The 18,559-nt window shown below is 41.5% G+C and overlaps 1 protein-coding gene across 1 annotated transcript; it reads right to left on the bottom strand.

Annotated features, from left to right (window-relative positions):
- Positions 1 to 350: 350 nt before the first annotated feature.
- On the bottom strand, positions 351 to 1,940 carry LOC148116023 (uncharacterized). Its single transcript, XM_087884759.1, has 2 exons — positions 1,899 to 1,940; positions 351 to 1,690 (listed from the first exon to the last, which is right to left on the bottom strand). The coding sequence occupies exon 2, from the start codon at positions 1,680 to 1,682 to the stop codon at positions 537 to 539; it is 1,146 nt and encodes a 381-aa protein (XP_087740885.1). The 5' UTR covers positions 1,683 to 1,690; positions 1,899 to 1,940; the 3' UTR covers positions 351 to 536.
- Between the last annotated feature and the right edge of the window lie 16,619 nt (positions 1,941 to 18,559).

Genomic DNA, 18,559 nt, shown 5'->3' with positions numbered 1-18,559 from the left:
ATTATAGTTGGCATTACAGATGGATGTGTCAGGGCGTTGATTAATCCCATGTTTGGCTCTGGGACAAATCACCCTGGTTTAGAGGATGGATCGAGGCTTATTCCTTGTTGCAATATTCTGAAAAAGAAACGCGAAGAAAAGTTTCTAATAAAACTCATTTATTTGTTATAAAGAAAATAAAACACCTCACTAACTAAGAAAAGTAATTGGTTACATTTTGAAAGTAAATCGGGCCAGTTGCTTTTCACAGCAACCGGCACTCCTGGCATGAGAACAAAGGAAAGAGTGTGTGAAGCAAGTGAAGGAATGCGGACATGCGTAGTAAAATACTGATAAGGAACTTGGCAAACTGCAGTAAGTCTATTAGTCCAAAAATAATGAAGCTCAGCTAGGAAATAAAAAAACTCTGTGACAGGATGATTGCTGGATACCCATGTCATAGCTAACTCCTCTTCCTCAGCCCTTAAATTTTGATCCTGATACTGGATATTGACAATATTTGCCAAAAAATGAGCTGGAGACAGTACTTGTCCCATTCATTTTTTTAATGCTTGTAATTTAATTCTGTCCATGTGTAGTTCTGTTTTTAAGTGTTCACTCAGTTCCTTCCAAATTTCAACAGCATCAGCAATAAAACAGCTATTTTTCTGTATTTTGTTTAAAGCTTCAGAGATGGGTTTCAGGATGCTCAGCATATGTTCAACATTTCTCTTAAGCCCAATGTTGAGGATTTTGGCCGTGACAGTGCCATCTATTTTATCTCGATTTTCTTCACAAACTGTCATCAGAATAGGCCAGTTCTTGATATACTGCTCAAAACAGTCCACCACAGAGTTCCATCTAACATCTTGTGGGAGCGTTAGCTTGGTTCCACCCATCCTTTTTAGAGCTGCTGCAGCAAAATGATTGTTACGGAAGTATTTAGCAATTTCAACAACATTAGTCTTTATTTCTGGAATACTTAAGTCTTTGGCTAAGAGGTGCAGCAAATGAGCACTGCAACCATATGTTATTAGCTTTGTATTCCCTTCCTGCTCTTCTAAATTTCTTCTCATCTTGGATACATTTGCAGCATTGTCTGTGACCAAACTGCGTACTAGACATTTGAATTTTTGTTCACATGTTATTATAGCTTTTACTGCCGCTTCTTGTAAGTATTCTGCTGTGTGTGCATTTCCTGACGTATCAATTGTTTGTGCAAGGAAGACTTTCCCTTCTTCGGTTGTTATACAAGCACATACAATAGGATCATTGTGGACATTATTCCACCCATCAATACTTAGGTTAACAATTCTACCCTCCAGAGCTGTTGCACATTGCTCCATTTCTCTGTCATACACTTTATCCAGCAGTTTCCCTGCAACATCTGCTCTGCTGGGTGGACTGTATCCTGGTCTCAGTGACTGAACCATATTAATGAAATGTGGGTTCTCAGTTAGACGGAAAGAAGAGTTCGTTGCATAAACAAACTGGGCAATTTTTTCATCAATTAACTCTTTTTCTAATCTGCTAGTTTTTATCACAAACCTATCTATGGTGGTTCCAGGTGATAGTGATAGTGATATGTGGCTGTGGGTGTCTGATGATAATGATGCTAATGAAGCACTATCCTGGATGGATAACTCTGAAACTGTAGAACAGGAGGATGGTGATCTTGAAGGTGGATAGTTTCCAGAATCCATGAATTCCCCTAAACAAAAAAGTCAATGCTGTTATTTTATTATTTATACAATTTCTGCTTATTGTACACAGCACTGCCCCAAAAGGAATATTTACTTTTCTTCATAACTGTACCAAATGACAGTAACATGCAGTAATAATAAGAAATATAATTTTGCTCAAACATGACAGTTCGAGGCAGTCTTTAGAAATATGATTCAATAAAAATGTTTACCAACCTGAAGATCCTGCCTGTTCAAATATGTTTCTTTGGTCATCTTCATCACAGCACTTCTCATGTCTCATTCGGGCCACCAGGGTTCGCATTTCTTTGTTGCAGTGTTTGCAGTTTGCACACATGCCTGCCTTACCGATAGGTAAAGGAACTTCATTAAAATATTGCCAAACTGGGTCTCTTTTACGGACTGCTGCCATTATAGGTTTTTTCCTCCAAGGAAAGAATGTGATAAACCTCAGGTCATACACATAAAAAGATCCAAAGACTTGTCTGTCTGTGGCTGTGCAGTATTGTGCTCAGAAAGTTTCACTTTCATTTTGTACTGCTTGTCTGATTGCCCCTTCCTCCTCACACTTAGTTTCACTTTCTTCTTGTGCAGATCTATTCCACTCCAAACAATCAGAAAAATATTGTTTCTATTCTATTCACTGAACTTCTTGAAACTTAGCACTGAAGGGGTTGATTCTGTATTCATAGGTTTGTAGAACAATAGGATTAAGGTCTTTTTCTCAACTCTGTTTATGTTATAAGATTTTTGCTGTGAAGAAGAGGCACGTGATCTTTGCTGAGTCAAATTCAGTTTTGAGAACTGCAAAAGTAAACCAAGCATCTGTGATAATATCTTGTAGGCAGAGAAACTGCCCAATAATCTTACAAAAACCTCTGGAAGAGCATGACATTGTGAATGGATTAATGGAATTTATTTACCCAAAAAATTAAACATATACAGCCTTATTCTACATAATTAAAAAACTAATCTTTATTTCATGATGGAATAACCTTTGGATGGTAATATATTTTCCTCAAAAAGCATTTTATTTTAAAAAAATCCGATTTAAATTTTAAAAAATCTGATTTTTTTGATTTTTTTAAAAAAATCATTGATTTTTATCCACCCTGTGTCTGTCTGTCTGTCTGTCTGTCTGTCTGTCTGTCTGTCTATCTATCTATCTATCTATTGATCTATCATTTATCATCTATCTCTTTCTATCATCTATCTATCGATCATCTATCTCTATCTTTTTTTTTCCAAACTTTTTATTTTTTATTTTTCTACAAACATATCGTTGTGTTAACAGCATGGAACCAGAGTTGCATTTTAGTACAAATAAAACAATATATTTGTCATATTTAATACAATTAACGATCGTATAGTCTTTTAGTAATAATACACATATTTGGTTAAATTATAATCTTTCCTTAATTATTTAATATTTCAATATATTATTTTTATGCCAATCTCCATATTCTTGATATCGCTCCTTTTACTACAAGTAGAATACCAATAATCATATTTGTTGTAGTTAACAAACTTACATGACTCTAATAGTAATACACAGATTTTAATAGAATTATAGTCTTCCATTGTTCCCCTTTCTAATTTTTAGTTATGCCACTGATATATTTTAAAAATATCCCCCTTCTAATCAAGTTTTAAAACAAATAAAACAGTATTCGTCTTAGTTATTTATTTATTATTAATTTGATTTGAATGCCGCCCTATCTCCATAGGACTCAGGGCAGCTCGCAATAATTAAAATCAAACCAGATAAAAACATATTAAAATACAATTAAACATATGTTAAAACTCATTAAAATAATCAAACCCCATCAGTCCAGGCTGGGCGATTTAAACAGCCATGTCTTTAGTTCGCGGCAGAAAGTGCAAAGGTCAGGGGCCAACCTGAGCCCTAGGGGGAGTTGATTCCAAAAGGTGGGCGTGCCCACAGAGAAAGCTCTACCTCTGGGGGCCGCCAGCCGACATTGTCTAGCCAACAGCACCCTGAGTAGGCCCTCCCTGTGAGAAAGCACCGGCCGATGGGGAGCTGTTGCTGGTTGCAGATGGTCCGACAAATATCCTGGGCCTAAGCCATGGTTATGTTATGTTTGACAAGTTATATAATTCTAATAATAATAATGGACATTTTGTTAAATTATAATCTTTCATTATTTTCTCCAAATCAATATGTTATTTTCATGCCAAATTCTATGTATCGTTCCTTTACCACAAATAAAATATTAAGAATCATATTTATTACTTTTAACCAACTTATATAGTTATTTAAAAAATATCCCCTTTCTAATCACATTTCAAAACAAGTGGCAGGAAGGAGCCGCACTTTTGCAAAGCGTGGACCCAGCGCTTCACGGATTCATTGCTTCACTTTCAACGCCGCTCCCTCAGATATGTTGTTTGATGGACAATGGCAACTTTACTTGGGGGAGGGGAGGTAAGAGAAAGAAACCCCCTTCCATTAGTTTTCAGATATCGCAGGAATCAACCAGGAATTAAGGAGAATCTTCCTGACAGTCAGGACAATTAACCAGTGGATGGTTTGCCTTCAGAAGTTGTGGCTGCTTCATCACTGGAGGCTTTTAAGAGACTGGACAGCCATTTGTCTGAAATGGTAGAAGGTCTCCTGCTTGAGCAGGGAGTTGGACCAGAACAGGGGTCTGAGAGCTATGAGGGATTTGCAAACGGGCTGTGGAAATGCACATGCACATCCTCACTTCAGGTTGATGAGGAATTGTTGACGAATTCAATCAGGTTCTTTCTCTGAATCAGTAGAAATCTCTTCCTTAAGTATCAAGTAAACCTCAAGTCTCTTCAATATTAACACCTAGGAATGTTGGAAAGCTGTGAAAAGTTATCCAATCCAGCCCCCATCAATGATGAATGGAGTGAGTTCAATTCATGATGAGCTGTTCATAACTACTATTTCCACAGTTTTCCCTTTTCCAAAACTTGGCACTTGTTGTTTCCAAATCAAAGAATGTACTCATTTTGGCAGGTACATTTCAGGTAGGAGAATGAGCAGTTGCTTCTCAACTCCGGGGAGACACTCCTGCAGAGATATTCTGTGACTAAAGCAGCCATGAATTCTAGGAAACTGTACAGAAGAAGCAGGTCCAGGCATGACCAAAGACCTGATCTAGGAGCAGAGGTGAGGTGAAGTGAAGTGAAGTGAGGTGAGGAGAAGGGAAGAAAGGAGAAGAGAGGAGAGGAGAGGAGGAGTGGAGAGTGTCATGGTAAATGTCTAACAGCACCATCTCCCTGGCCACCCGGCCCTGCAAGGGTTAACTGACCACATATCCCATAACCCCTGTAACCACTCCTTACCTCCTAGCCCCTCCTCCTGGGTATAATAGCTCCAACCACGAGGTTCCCCTTCTGTTCCAGATGTATACCTGAAAGAGAAAGGTACAAGGTCAGTGACCTCCAGTACCACCAAGCCTGCAATAAAGATACTGATTAAAGGACTGAAACTTGTCTTTGAGTTATTGGGCTAGATCCAACACTTCACAATATGGTAGCAGAGGATGGTTGCCCATAACTCCAGATGATGACTGAACCCAGCATCTACCCTGAAGAAGCAAACAGAGTACAGACCAGAGCACTCACCAAGAAGATGGCTGTGGAGCTTGCAACCAAGGCCACAACCATGGAGGAGACAGAAGCTGGAAGCGAGCAGGACTCCAGCCTGGACTCACAATCAGACGAAGAGGGGCCATCCAAAGAGATCACCGCCCTGGAAGAAGAAACAGCACAGAAAATGAATAAATTCAAACTCTCCATCCTGAAACTGATGGAGGCAAGCAACGACAAAGAAAACCTCATCGCGGACCTTCAAAGCCTCTTCGAGCAGCAAGAAGCAGCGATCGAGGCCCCAAAGACCACAGAGGGAGAAAAGCAGGCAGAAAAGGGTAGGCCACCCCAACCTGATGACCCCGAGCTGTCCGAATCCATTTTCACGCCCTCTTCCCGGCGGCCATCTTGGGATGAGCACCAGCCAATGGGAAGACAGGATTTGAATCCCTTGGCGCGAAAATGCCCGAACCCCGAAAAAGACAAGGGGGACACAGAAAGCGACCATGAAGAACCCAACTCTGAGAGCGACCACGAAGAAACTACAATCACTAAGAAAAAATCACCTACCGATCTCGAATTGCAGAGGGCAATCGAGACAATCACCGCTGCCCTCGGCTCTGCTTTCGAGCCCCCTGCAGCACTCAAAAAAGCGAAGAAAAATCCTGGAAGCCACAAGAAGGCCAGGACTACCAACGATGACCAGGCGACCGAGTTGCAGCCAACCAGGAACACCGCGCACACCAACAACCGGCGCCAGAAACCGACCACCTGCAGGAAGGATCGACCACAGGACTCGAACTCGCCACCCGCAACACCAACTACGCGAGACCCAAGGGAAAAGAGAAGAACCGGCTACTCACCCGCGCCACGACCTCAACCAGGCCAATCCACACGACCAGGGACTAGGGACCACGAGGGAGGATCCGCCTCCCCCTCCGCCATCACCGCCGAGCCGCTGGGTTCAGGGAATCCTCAACCTACGACCTCCGCTGCTGCCGCGCCACCGACCCGCAGGAGTCCTCGACTTACGACCGCATCGCCTTCTCACCTTCTTCCCTTCTTCACCGGGGATCCAGCCGTCCAGCAGTGGTGTCCACCTTCAGGAGGAACCTCCGGACCCACCGGGGGTGGGTCCAGCCTCCCACTGACAGGCCTAGGCCTAGGCCTGGGAGCTCCAGCAGCAGGAATCTCAGCCGATGGACTCCAGCGCGAAATGAGCTTCGCTCATGCCCAGTACCTGCCTGTAACAAGAGAAGCAAGCTACATAGATCCAAGCAAGTACAGAATGGCCACAGACATCCCAAAGCCTTATTGTGAGTTCAATCACACTATGGACCATGGACAGCTCCACCCAGTAAGTAACCTTACTAACATTTCTGGGGCAAATTATGCCAATTTGCCAAAATTACAGTTAGATGGGGGTAATATTATAGAATGGAGTCAGCAATTAAGGATTGCTCTCATGAGAGAGAATGCACTGTTCCTAGCTAACAGACCTCCCCAAAAGCCCTGGTCACTGGAAATTGACTGTATTCAGGGCATTTTGTATCATGTTAACTTCCATTCCATCTGCTATGTATCCATCTATTGAAGACAATCTGACTGTTTATGATGTTATGCAAAAACTATGTAACCTGTTTTACAGCCAGAGTAGAGCCACAACCACTAGAATATCTAGGGAGTTCCATTCCACCAAACACAAGGCGGGAGTCCCCATGAGTGAGCACATTTTAAAGATGAATGCTACAAGGGCAGAGCTCATGCAGAGAGGGGAAATCATCACTGAAGAGAGCATGATAAGCGTAATCATACACTCTCTTGATAGCAGTTGGGACAACTTCATAACCCAACTAGATAGCCTCAGCTTGCAATACCTAACACTAGGCACACTAACCAATAAGCTCATTGCAGAGGACAATCTGAGGAGGGACCGCCAACTGTCCAAGAGGGATCCTAGGCCTACAAAAAGGGTGGATTTCCAAGATAGGGCCAGGGGCACCTCAGAATGTTACTCTTGTGGATCAAGGAACCACTTAAAGAGGGATTGCCCCAGAAACCATAGGGATAGGGGACACCACGACAGCAGAGGGGGTCGGTCACCTGAATGCAGGTACCCAAAGGAAAGGGGGCGAGGGTGGTCACCCAACCCCAGGAAGCACCACGAACACAGAGACAACTCTAGGGACAGTAACTCAGGCTCTATGTACGGGATCAGGCACGATGACCCAACAGATAAACATAAGGTAGAGAGGAACACATGGCTCCTGGACTCAGGGGCCACAAACCACACTACTTGTAACCCAGAGCTGCTAGACTCACTCACAGAAATAGACTCAGAAATAAAGGTAGCGAACCAAAACAAGGTCAAAGTAGTAGGGAAGGGAAACATACACATCACACAGATAGGGGATTTAAAAGGGGTACTGTATGTACCAGAGATACCCCACAACGTACTAGCCATCACTAAACTGACACGGGACACAAACATAGAAATAAAGTTCAAGGATGGAAAGGCCCACTTGATCAAGCAAGGAACAGAGATAGGAAAGGTAACCATACATGAGGGACTTCCTTACTTCACACCCAACGCAAGGGAGGAAGAAGGCATTGACACCAACACAAACCACGAAATAGATGAGTGTCCAGAAATAGAGGGGGTACAGCAAGAGGCAGGAAGTTGCAATGGAAATGCCAACAAGTCTGTATCTATTGGGAAGCCATTGCATGATAACTGCGCCCACCTCCTCCACAGGAGGCTGGGGCACATAAGTTTCCCCATTGTAAAGAGAATGACAGAATGTACCAAAGGTCTCAAAGTAAAGAACTGCGAAAACTATCTGGAGTGTTCAATCTGTAAGCGTTCAAAGATCAAGGTTAAGGCCATCCCCAGGGGATCAAAACGAACCACAGAGTCCCCCTTCCAATTAGTGCATATGGACTTGGTAGGGCCATTGAAACCATCTGTGGGGCATAGGAAGCGATTCTTCCTCACGATTGTGGATGACTACACCAGATACGGGTATGTCTACTCCCTCAGACACAAAAACAAAGTATTCCAAAGGTTTAAAGAATTCCACAAAAGAGTAGATATGCAACACAATATGAAAATAAGGCAAATAATGACAAACAGGGGCTCAGAGTTCATGGCCAAGGAATTCACAAGGTGGCTGAGAGAACAGGGCATAATGCATTACACCTCTTCACCTTTCTCCCCCTTCCAGAATGGGATTGTAGAAAGAAAGAACGGATGTTGCAAACGATGATGAGGTGTGCCCTGGAGGATGCTGGGATGGGGCAGCATTTCTGGTCAGAGGCACTACACTACTCCAATTACACCCTGAATAGACTGTGGTCAAGCTCTATCAATAAGACACCATACGAGATGCTATACAACAGAAAACCCAACATCGCACACCTACACATTTTCGGCGCCCCAGCCGATGTCCACATCCCCAGGCAACTAAGAAAGAAAGGGGAAAAATTATCAAAAAGACTGAGATTCGTGGGTTACAAACCAGGCACAAAGGGCTACAGATTTGTCGACAACAACAACCGTTTTGTCGTTTCCAGGTCTGCCAGTTTCCACGAAAACGCAAACTGGTCAAGGGTACACTCCAACGACATCCCCACCAATAGGGTTGCATTCGAACATGGCCAGGGGAGAAAAGAAGGTCAGAGAGCATAAAGCCAACAATCGCAAAGCGAGCATCAGAGAGTGGAAAGAAGGGCACCCCTCCCTGAAGATAGATGACATGACAAACAAAGAGGCAAGAAACCGAACCAACCCCCAGCAGGCCAGTCAGAGGAAACAGAAACAAGATGCCAAAGAAGCTGGAGGACTACGTCATGGCCATCCATAACACCCATTTCACACCCAACTCATATGAAGACATCCTCGGGCTCCCCCAGGAAGAGAAGGAAAAATGGATGTCTGCCATGGAGAAAGAGATGGAGAGCCTGAGGAACCTCCAAGTATACTCGCCTGCCCAAATTCCAGAGGACAAAAAGCCGATAGGAACCAAATGGGTGTTCAGAGTTAAGACATTAGAAGACAACAAGGTCCTGTACAAGGCAAGACTGGTCGCACAGGGTTTCGCCCAAAGATACCCTGAAGACTATACAGACACCTACTCGCCTACCGTCAGGGCAGAGAGTGTCAAAAGTGCCCTGGTGGTGGCCACCATCCTAGGCCTGGAAGTCTTCCAATTCGATGTACAAACAGCATACCTCCATGCCGAATTGGACAAAGAGATATATGTCAAAGCACCGCCTGGGTACAACGAGGGCGAGAACCAGACCTGGCTGCTGAACAAAAGCCTGTACGGACTCAAGCAGTCGGGCAAAAGGTGGTATGATTGCCTAGCCAAGGCTCTCAGATCCATGGGTTTTGAAGCCACTTTAGCTGACAAATGCTTCTTCACAAAGAAACAAAACAACACATTCGAAGGCGTGCTCATTTACGTGGACGACATCTTGTACATCAGCAAACACAAGGGCAGATGTGACAAGTTCGCCACTGAGCTGGGTAGCCACTTCTCCCTAAAGTCACTTGGAAAGATTGATAAATACCTAAGGGTCCAAGTGATGAAAACCGACAAAGGGTTTCGCCTCTCCTAGAAAGAAAAGATCATCGAGTTGCTGTCCAAATGCAACATGTCCGAAGCAAAACCCAGCGAGACTCCCATGCAGCCAGAGTTCCTGAAGACTATGTACGAGGAATCAGAACCCTTCACCGACAATAAATTGTATAGATCAACAATAGGGTCACTGCTGTATATATCCAACTGGACCAGGCCCGACATTGCCTTAGCCGTTAATCTGCTGTCCAGACATGTAAGCAAATCCACAGTATCACATTGGAACACCATCAAAAGACTGCTTAGATACCTAAAATTCAGCGCTGATGCCCAACTCTGCCTAGAGCCAGAAATATCCGAGAAACCAAAACTAACCTGCTACGCTGACGCTGATTGGGCCGGGGACATAAAAAGCAGAAAAAGCACCTCCAGCTATGTGCTGCTACTCAACAATTGCCCCATCCATTGGTACACTGGAAAACAAAAACTGGTGGCCACATCAACCATGGAAGCAGAATTCGTTTGTCTATCCAAGGCCGCAAACAAAGTGTGGTTCGATGACCTGCTCTGCAGTATTTGGGCTGAACCCTTATACCCAATAGTCATCCACGAAGACAACAAAGCAGCAATAGAAATCTCAAGGGCCGATGCTGTAGGTCAACGATCTAGGCACATTGACATTAAGTGCAAACACGTCAGGCAGTTTTCAGAGATAGGCTTCATTAAGGCAGTACACTGTGACACAGAGGAGCAAACAGCAGATATACTCACGAAACCCCTGCCACATAATCAGCATGCGTACCTCATGTCAAAAATGTGTGTTTTCGGACGTTGAGGTCGCTCCCTGGGTGAGCGCCAGCCCCATGACTTTGTTAGCCGCTAGAACAGCAAAAAATCAGCTGTCTAGTGGCGAAGAACCTTCCCCCCCGGGAGAAGAGGGGGAAGTGAGCAGCCAGGTGCAGGGTAGAGCTCCATAAGAGCCCTAGAATTAATTCTGGGGCTCGAAAAGTGCGAGCTCCCCAAGAACCTGGGAAAAGCTCCAAAGCCGGGACGCCTCTGCCAGAAGGCAGAGCAAAACGCCACGTCCGCTCCTGCTTTTAACTGATACAAAGAGAAAATTGAAGCAGGCAGAACAAAAACAGGAGACTACATAATTGCAAGTACTTACACTTTAATTCCTTTGAACATCGTTTCTTTTCGAGCCTATATGAGCGGAGCTGGAGTGGAAAGGGAGGGGAAGATGGCGCTGGCTCGTTAAGACAAAGAGACGAAAGTGAAACTTAAGAAGAAAGTTGTTACAGGCTTGTTAACTCATTAATGCCTACCAGTTAACAACTCCGCTTAAAAAATTTTTGGATTTAATTCTATATCTTGGACTTTGGGAATTAAAATTTAAAGATCTTAAAGATTTTCTGATCTTTTCTCGCTGGCTATAAGAACTGTTTCTGAGACTGTGTAATTTTAAAATGGCTTCAAAGCAGACAAAATTGGTGTTGCCTAAAGCAGCGAGTGCGGGAAGTTCCCCAGCTCAAACTAGTAGGTTGCAAACCTTCTTGCCTCCGGCAGATACACAAGCTCAATTACAACCACAGCTACAACCACAAGCACAAATGTTAACACTTGAGATGTTTCAGGCAGCCATGAAAGAAATCAAAGAAGGTTTTAAAGAGGACATTGCATTTGCATTTAAAGGAGTCTCAGATCAAATGGAAGAAATGAAGGACATAATTAAGACAAGAAATCAACATATAAGGGAAGATATAGTCTTTGCACTCCAGGGACTGGCAAAACATGTTAGTTATGTAGAAGATAGAATTGATGAGGTTGCTCAAGCTAATGAGATTTTAGATGGTAAAGTTGAGCAATCACAAATTAAGATTGACAAAACAGAAGCTGAAATATTGTTGACACAATATAAGATGATGGAATTTGCCGTGAGAATAAGAGGTTTGAAAGAAAACCCGAAGGAAAATCTGAAAGAGATCTTTGAAGATGCTCTGGCACAATTTATAGGAGTGTCCAGAGGTGAACTCGAATGGCAAATGGATCGGATCTATCGTGTTAATTCATGGGTAGCTAGACAAAGGAAATTACCAAGAGATGTTGTGATTTATTTTGTTACTAGAAGGATTAGAAATGAGATTTTACAAGCTGCCTATAAAAACAAGTTGCAAGTGGCAGGACAAGAAGTTGCAGTATTTAAAGAAATACCACCCAAAATGCTGAAATCCAAGAAAGAATATGCTTTTCTGGCAGATGAGCTGAGGAACCGACAGGTACAATACAGATGGGAAGTCCCAGTCGGATTATCAGTGGATTATGCAGGAGAGCGATATCGCCTTAATACAATTTACAAAGCAAGAGATTTTTATAGTAATATATTAAAGGCTGGACAACCACCAGTGCCAGGAGGCAAAAAAGCAAGAGAGGCGACAGAGGGAAGAAAAGAGGATTTGCAGAAGCAATCGGAAGGTGGAGCTATGAGTATGCAGGAGGAAGTACTGCAACTTTCAAGTGCTGTCCAAGCATGGGATATAGTTGAAAAACAAGAAGAAGGCAAAGATCAAAGACAAACCAGAGCAGCTACTAAACGTAAAGTTGAAGAGTTAAAAAAGTTACAAGAGCAGGCTTTATTACAAGAAGTGAATGCTGGTGTAGAAGCTGTGGGAGGGGCGAGACCTAAAAGAAAATTCCAAGAGGATTATCAAGCGGTTCTCGCCAAGCTTCGAGATTCTGAAGATGGCTTCTAGGTTCTTAACCTGGAATGTTAACGGTTTAAATTCACCACAAAAAAGGAAGAAAATATTTTACCATTTGAGACAATTTAAAAACGAAATAATATGCCTGCAGGAAACACATATAAGGACAACTGACCAAAAATATTTAATAAATACAAAATTGGGAACACATTTTGTTGCATCAGCCCCGGAAAAAAAGAATGGAATAGTGATTTACTTGAAAAGAGATTTGACGGCTAAATTAGTTGAGGCAGATCAACAAGGAAGATTTCTGGCAATTGAGATAATGATAGAAGGAAAGAAAACACTCTTATTGGGGATATATGCCCCCAATCAACAGCAAGAGAAATTTTATAAGTTGATACATACAAAATTATTACATTGGGATTATAATTCATGTATACTGATGGGAGATTGGAACGGAGTGTTAGACCCTAGTATTGATAAGAAAAGAATAGTACAATCTACAAAATTGCGATCTAGACTGCCTAAGACTTTTTTTGATATGATGGAGGATATGGAATTAAGAGACATCTGGCGTGAAAGGAATTATAGAGAACAAGATTTTACATTTTTTTCAGATAGACATCAATCTTTTTCAAGAATTGATTTTATATTAATTACAAATGATTTTTTTTCCAGGGTAAAGAAGATAAAGATTTGTCCCAGAATTTTAACTGATCACAGCCCAGTTTGGATGGAACTGGAGTGTGGGGAAAGAGTTAGGAGATCTTGGCGGTTAAATGAAAACCTTTTCAGATATGAGAAAAATGTAATAGAATGTAAAAAACTAATGAAGGAATTTTTTGTTCTTAATATGAACAAGGGAACATCTATGGATATGGTATGGGATGCTAGTAAAGCATATATGAGAGGAGTTCTGATAAATATGAATAATGCTTATAGGCGTAAACAAGTGGAGAAAAGGAGGGAATTAGAAGAAGAGATTAAGAAAAAAGAAAGGGTGTTAATTGATAACCCAGGGGATAAGAAAATTAAAGAAGAGATCAGTTTATTACGTGGGCAATTTAATATGATGCTTTCAGACCAAGTGGCAACCAATCTACAATATGCTAAACATAATACTTTTTGTAATGCAAATAAACCAGGTAGATGGTTGGCATACATGCTGAGGAAAAAACAAAAATCTCGTACCATAGAGAAAATAGAGTATAAAGGTAGAGAGCTGCATCACCAAAATATGATTAAAAAGGCATTTTTAGAATTTTATGCAAGATTGTATACTGCAGACAAAATACAAGGTGTAGAGGTAGAGACATATTTGGATAGACAGAATATTCCAATAGTTACAGAGGAACAAAGAGAACGGTTAAACCAATTAATAACAGAGGAGGAGATCCTCTCAACAATTAAACAGTTAAAAACTGGTAAGGCTCCTGGTACGGATGGATTAACAGCTGTGTACTATAAATATTTACAATTGGAGATGGTTTTATCTCTTAAAGAATTATTCAATAGAATTCAGCTGGGTGAAGGGGTACCACCTTCATGGAAAACAGCTTTTATTTCGTTAATTCCAAAAGAAGATCAAGATTTGACACAACCCAAAAATTATAGACCTATATCCTTATTGAATACAGATTATAAAATATTTGCTAAGATATTGGCAAATAGGTTAATGCTAGTAATGCAGAAGACGATTCATGCTGACCAAACTGGTTTTATACAAGGTAGACAAATGAAAAATAATGTAAGACAAATTGTTGATATATTGGAATATTTGGAAAGGAATAACCAAATCCCTGCGGTGCTTATATTTCTGGATGCGGAAAAAGCTTTTGATCGATTAGATTGGCAATTTTTATTGAGAGTGGTCAATAGGATGCAATTTGGGAATTGCTTTATGCAGTCTATAAAAGCAATATATCAGGAACAGACAGCTCAGATAATTATTAATGGCAGTTTGACAGAAACTTTTAAAATTGAAAAAGGCATGAGGCAGGGATGTCCCTTATCGCCATTATTATTTATATTAACTTTGGAGTTGCTGTTAAATAAAATACGTAATGCAGATGGGATAAAGGGAATCAAAGTTAGAGATTATGAATATAAGATACGGGCATTTGCAGATGATTTGGTTATGACCTTAACTCATCCAGTGGAATCAGCAAAGGTTTTGATTGATATAATAAAACAGTATGGTCAAGTATCTGGGTTTAAGATAAACATTGGAAAAACAAAGATGATAGTTAAAAATATGACAGCTAATCAAAAAGAGGAGTTACAAAGGATAACGGGATGTGAAATAGTTAAAAAAGTCAAGTATTTAGGAGTTTATATTGCATCTTCTAATGGTAAATTGTATAAGTATAATTATGAATTGATATGGCATAAAATACAAGTTGAAATGGATAATTGGAAAAAACTACAATTGTCCTTGTTGGGTAGAATAGCAGTTATAAAAATGAATGTGTTGCCTAGGTTTTTGTTCCTCTTTCAAATGATACCAATACTAAAGAAGGATGCCAACCTGGAAGAGTGGCAGAAAGGTATTAATAAGTTCGTATGGCAAGGTAAGAAACCAAGGATAAAATTGAAAATAATGCAGGACATACGAGAAAGAGGAGGACTGAAAATGCCAAATTTAAAATTGTATTATGAAGCAGCTGTTTTATCAGCAATTAGTGATTGGATTAATTTAACAAATGGAAGGATATTGAATATTGAAGGGCATGATCTGGTCTATGGTTGGCATGCTTATTTAGTGTATGAAAAAAGGGTGGACAGAGCATTTAAGAGTCATATACTGAGAAATGCTTTATTGCGTGTCTGGAAGAAATATCAATATAAGTTAAATGAAAAAATACCTATATGGACAGCACCCAGGCACGTAATAGAGAATACGAGTATAGAATGTAGACAGGATGTAATTACGTATAAAGATATTCTCATTATGGAGGGAGGTATATTAAAATTAAAATCTGTGAATGTGTTGAAAGAGGAGAAAATAATTCAAACATGGTTTCAATATGTACAATTACAAGCCAGATGGAGAAAAGACCAGAAAACTGGTGTTATACAAAGTGATGAAAATTTAATTAAACAAATTAGAGATCAAAGTTCAATGCATATAAAAAGATTGTATAATATACTGATAGAGATGGACTCGGAAACAGAGCTAGTTAAGGACTGTATGATAAAATGGGCGCAGAATTTTGAACAGCCAATAATGATGGAAACGTGGGAGAAAATATGGATAACAAATGTGAAATTTACCAAAGCGCAAAATTTAAGGGAGAACTTTTATAAAATGTTTTATAGATGGCATCTAGATCCAAAAAAGTTATCTCGTATGTATCCGAATGTACAACCAAAATGTTGGAGATGTAATTGTGAGGATGCTACTTATTTTCACATTTGGTGGACATGTAAAAAGGTTAAAGCGTTTTGGATTAAAATCTGGTGGATTTTACAAAATATTCTTAAAAAGAGGTTGAAATTTACACCACAGCTGTTTCTTCTGGGTATAGTTATGGACTGTACAGTTATAGAGACTAAATTGATTTTGAATTTAATAACTGCAGCAAGACTGTTGGTGGCACAATATTGGAAGAAGCAAGATTTACCTACAATCCAAGAGTGGACAATGAAAGTTATAAATCTAGCGGAAATGGCAAAAATTTCGGCGTACCTGAAGGATCATTCAAATGAAAGATATTTAAGAGATTGGAGAAGGTGGATAGATTATATTCAAAATAAATATCGGAATAAGAAATTGCAGATAGGTTATGAATGATTATATAGATATTTAGTGTGTCTTTAAGTAATAAAGCTAGGCGGGTAATTAGGGAATTGAAGAAACAAGAGATGTGAAATGTCATAATTGTTTAGATTAGGATTGATTATGATTGTTGAAGTTTATATCCTGTAATTTGTTCTGGGAAGGGGAGGGGGGAGGGGGGAGGTTGAGGTAGGGAAGGGGGGGGGAATATGTAAACTTTTTGTAAAACTTTTCAATAAAAAAAAAAAATGTGTGTTTACATGTGATCCGTACTTGTGCATGTATATTCTCTGTATGTATATAACCACTCCACCAGGTACCCAGTTAGACATTTAGAGGAGGTTTTGTCATGGTAAATGTCTAACAGCACCATCTCCCTGGCCACCCGGCCCTGCAAAGGTTAACTGACCACATATCCCATAACCCCTGTAACCAGTCAGTGACCTCCAGTACCACCAAGCCTGCAATAAAGATACTGATTAAAGGACTGAAACTTGTCTTTGAGTTATTGGGCTAGATCCAACACTTCACGGAGAGGAGAGGAGAGGAGAGGAGAGAGGGGAAGGGAGAGGAGAGAGAGAAGAGAGGAGAGGAGGGAGGAGAAGGGAAAGGGAAGATGGATTATTCCTTGACTTTGGGAACCCCTTTTGTTCTTTCTTTGGAGAAGTCCATGGGCATCTCCCAGAGGTTCTTTGAGGCCATTACTACCTGCCTTTCTCCCCTTGATCTCCTTGCAAGCCCTAAAAGCTTCTTGGCCTTGGCTGTTTTCACAGCCAATCAGCTGCTCTTTCCCTTTGTGACATCCCTTTGTGCTTGTGCAGCAGGCCCTTAAGCTCATGTGTGAAGCTCCACTTGCACAAGCGACAGGTCCCTGCGCTCACGCATGATCCACTAATGCAAGAGGAGGCTGCTCACACACAAAGCTCTATTTGCATGTTTGGAGCTTCACACGCCAGCACAAGCACCCTTTGCTCATACAAGAGGAGCTTCATGTGTGCATGCTTGCCCATTTCTCCCAACCCCCAAATTTGACCGGTTGTGGCCCAGTATTTTATTGATTTATTTTATTTTCTTAGATTTCTATGCCGCTCTTCTCCCGTAGGACTCGGGGCGGCTCACAGAATAAAAAACATATAACAATAAATAGAACTAAAAACATCCAAATAAAACCCCAACAACTAAAATCTCATAACAGATCAGGGAATTTGCTGAAAAAGCCATGTCTTCAGTTCGGTGCAGAAAGCATGGAGGTTGGGGGCCGTCCAAAGCCCGGTGGGTAATTCATTCCAGAGGGTTGGTGTGGCCACCGAGAACGCCCTCATCCTGGGGGCCACCAGCCGATATTGTCTGGACGATGGCACCTGGAGGAGGGCAGTCCTGTGTGACCACACTGGGCGGTGGGAGGCCGGTAGGAGGTGGTCCTGCAAGTATCCCGGGCTCATGCCATGTAGGGCTTTATAGGTCAAGACCAGCACCTTGAAGCGGATCTGAAGGGCCACTGGTAACCAGTGCAGCTCGTGCAGGAGAGGTGTTATACGGGAGAAATGGGAGGCTCCCGTAACAACCCGCTCGGCCACATTCTGGACCAGTTGAAGCCTCCGGGTGCACCCCAAGGGCAGCCCCAAGTAGAGGGCATTGCAGTAATCCAGCCGAGAAAGTCCAGTAGTGGACTTTAGCCTGAGAGCTTGGGACCACTGGTCTTGGCCTAAGATCCAGAAGTGTGCATGTTCCAGGGGGACATGATGCCACTCTACTAGCTTGCTCATGTTCTTGTTTAAGCGGGTTTGCCCAGGATACATTTGCACCTTCCCTGGTTAGTAAAATGTGTCTTCGAAAGCGTTGACCAGGTGACTTAAAAAAAGAGACATTTCTCTGAAAACACGCAAAACAATAATTGTATGTAGAACAGAACCCCATCTGTATGGGGACTTCAGGTGTAGCCTTCATATCTCTTTTTATTCCTTTGAGAAAGCCCAGTCCTACATGAAAGTTTCTAAAACCAAGTTGGACCAAAACTCCCTGAACCCTCTCAGTGAACTTTCTTCTTCTTCCATCCCTGGAGACAGAGAGAGAGAGAGAGACCACAAAGTCACAGGAGACATTCAGCTTCTCTGTTGCAATTATCAAAAATAATTGCCATTATGTTTCCTGCAGGAGCATGAGGGATTTTTCTGAAGTTAATCCTCTTGGGATCCATGAAGACAAACATCGGGAAGCAAGGTGAAAATGCTACTT

Source organism: Pantherophis guttatus, chromosome 2, assembly GCF_059756535.1.
Source record: "Pantherophis guttatus breed Tessera chromosome 2, ASM5975653v1, whole genome shotgun sequence".
NCBI classification, from domain to species: domain Eukaryota; kingdom Metazoa; phylum Chordata; class Lepidosauria; order Squamata; family Colubridae; genus Pantherophis; species Pantherophis guttatus.
The sequence above is the reverse complement of the archived record's forward strand: the minus strand, read 5'-3'. Positions and strand labels throughout refer to the sequence as shown.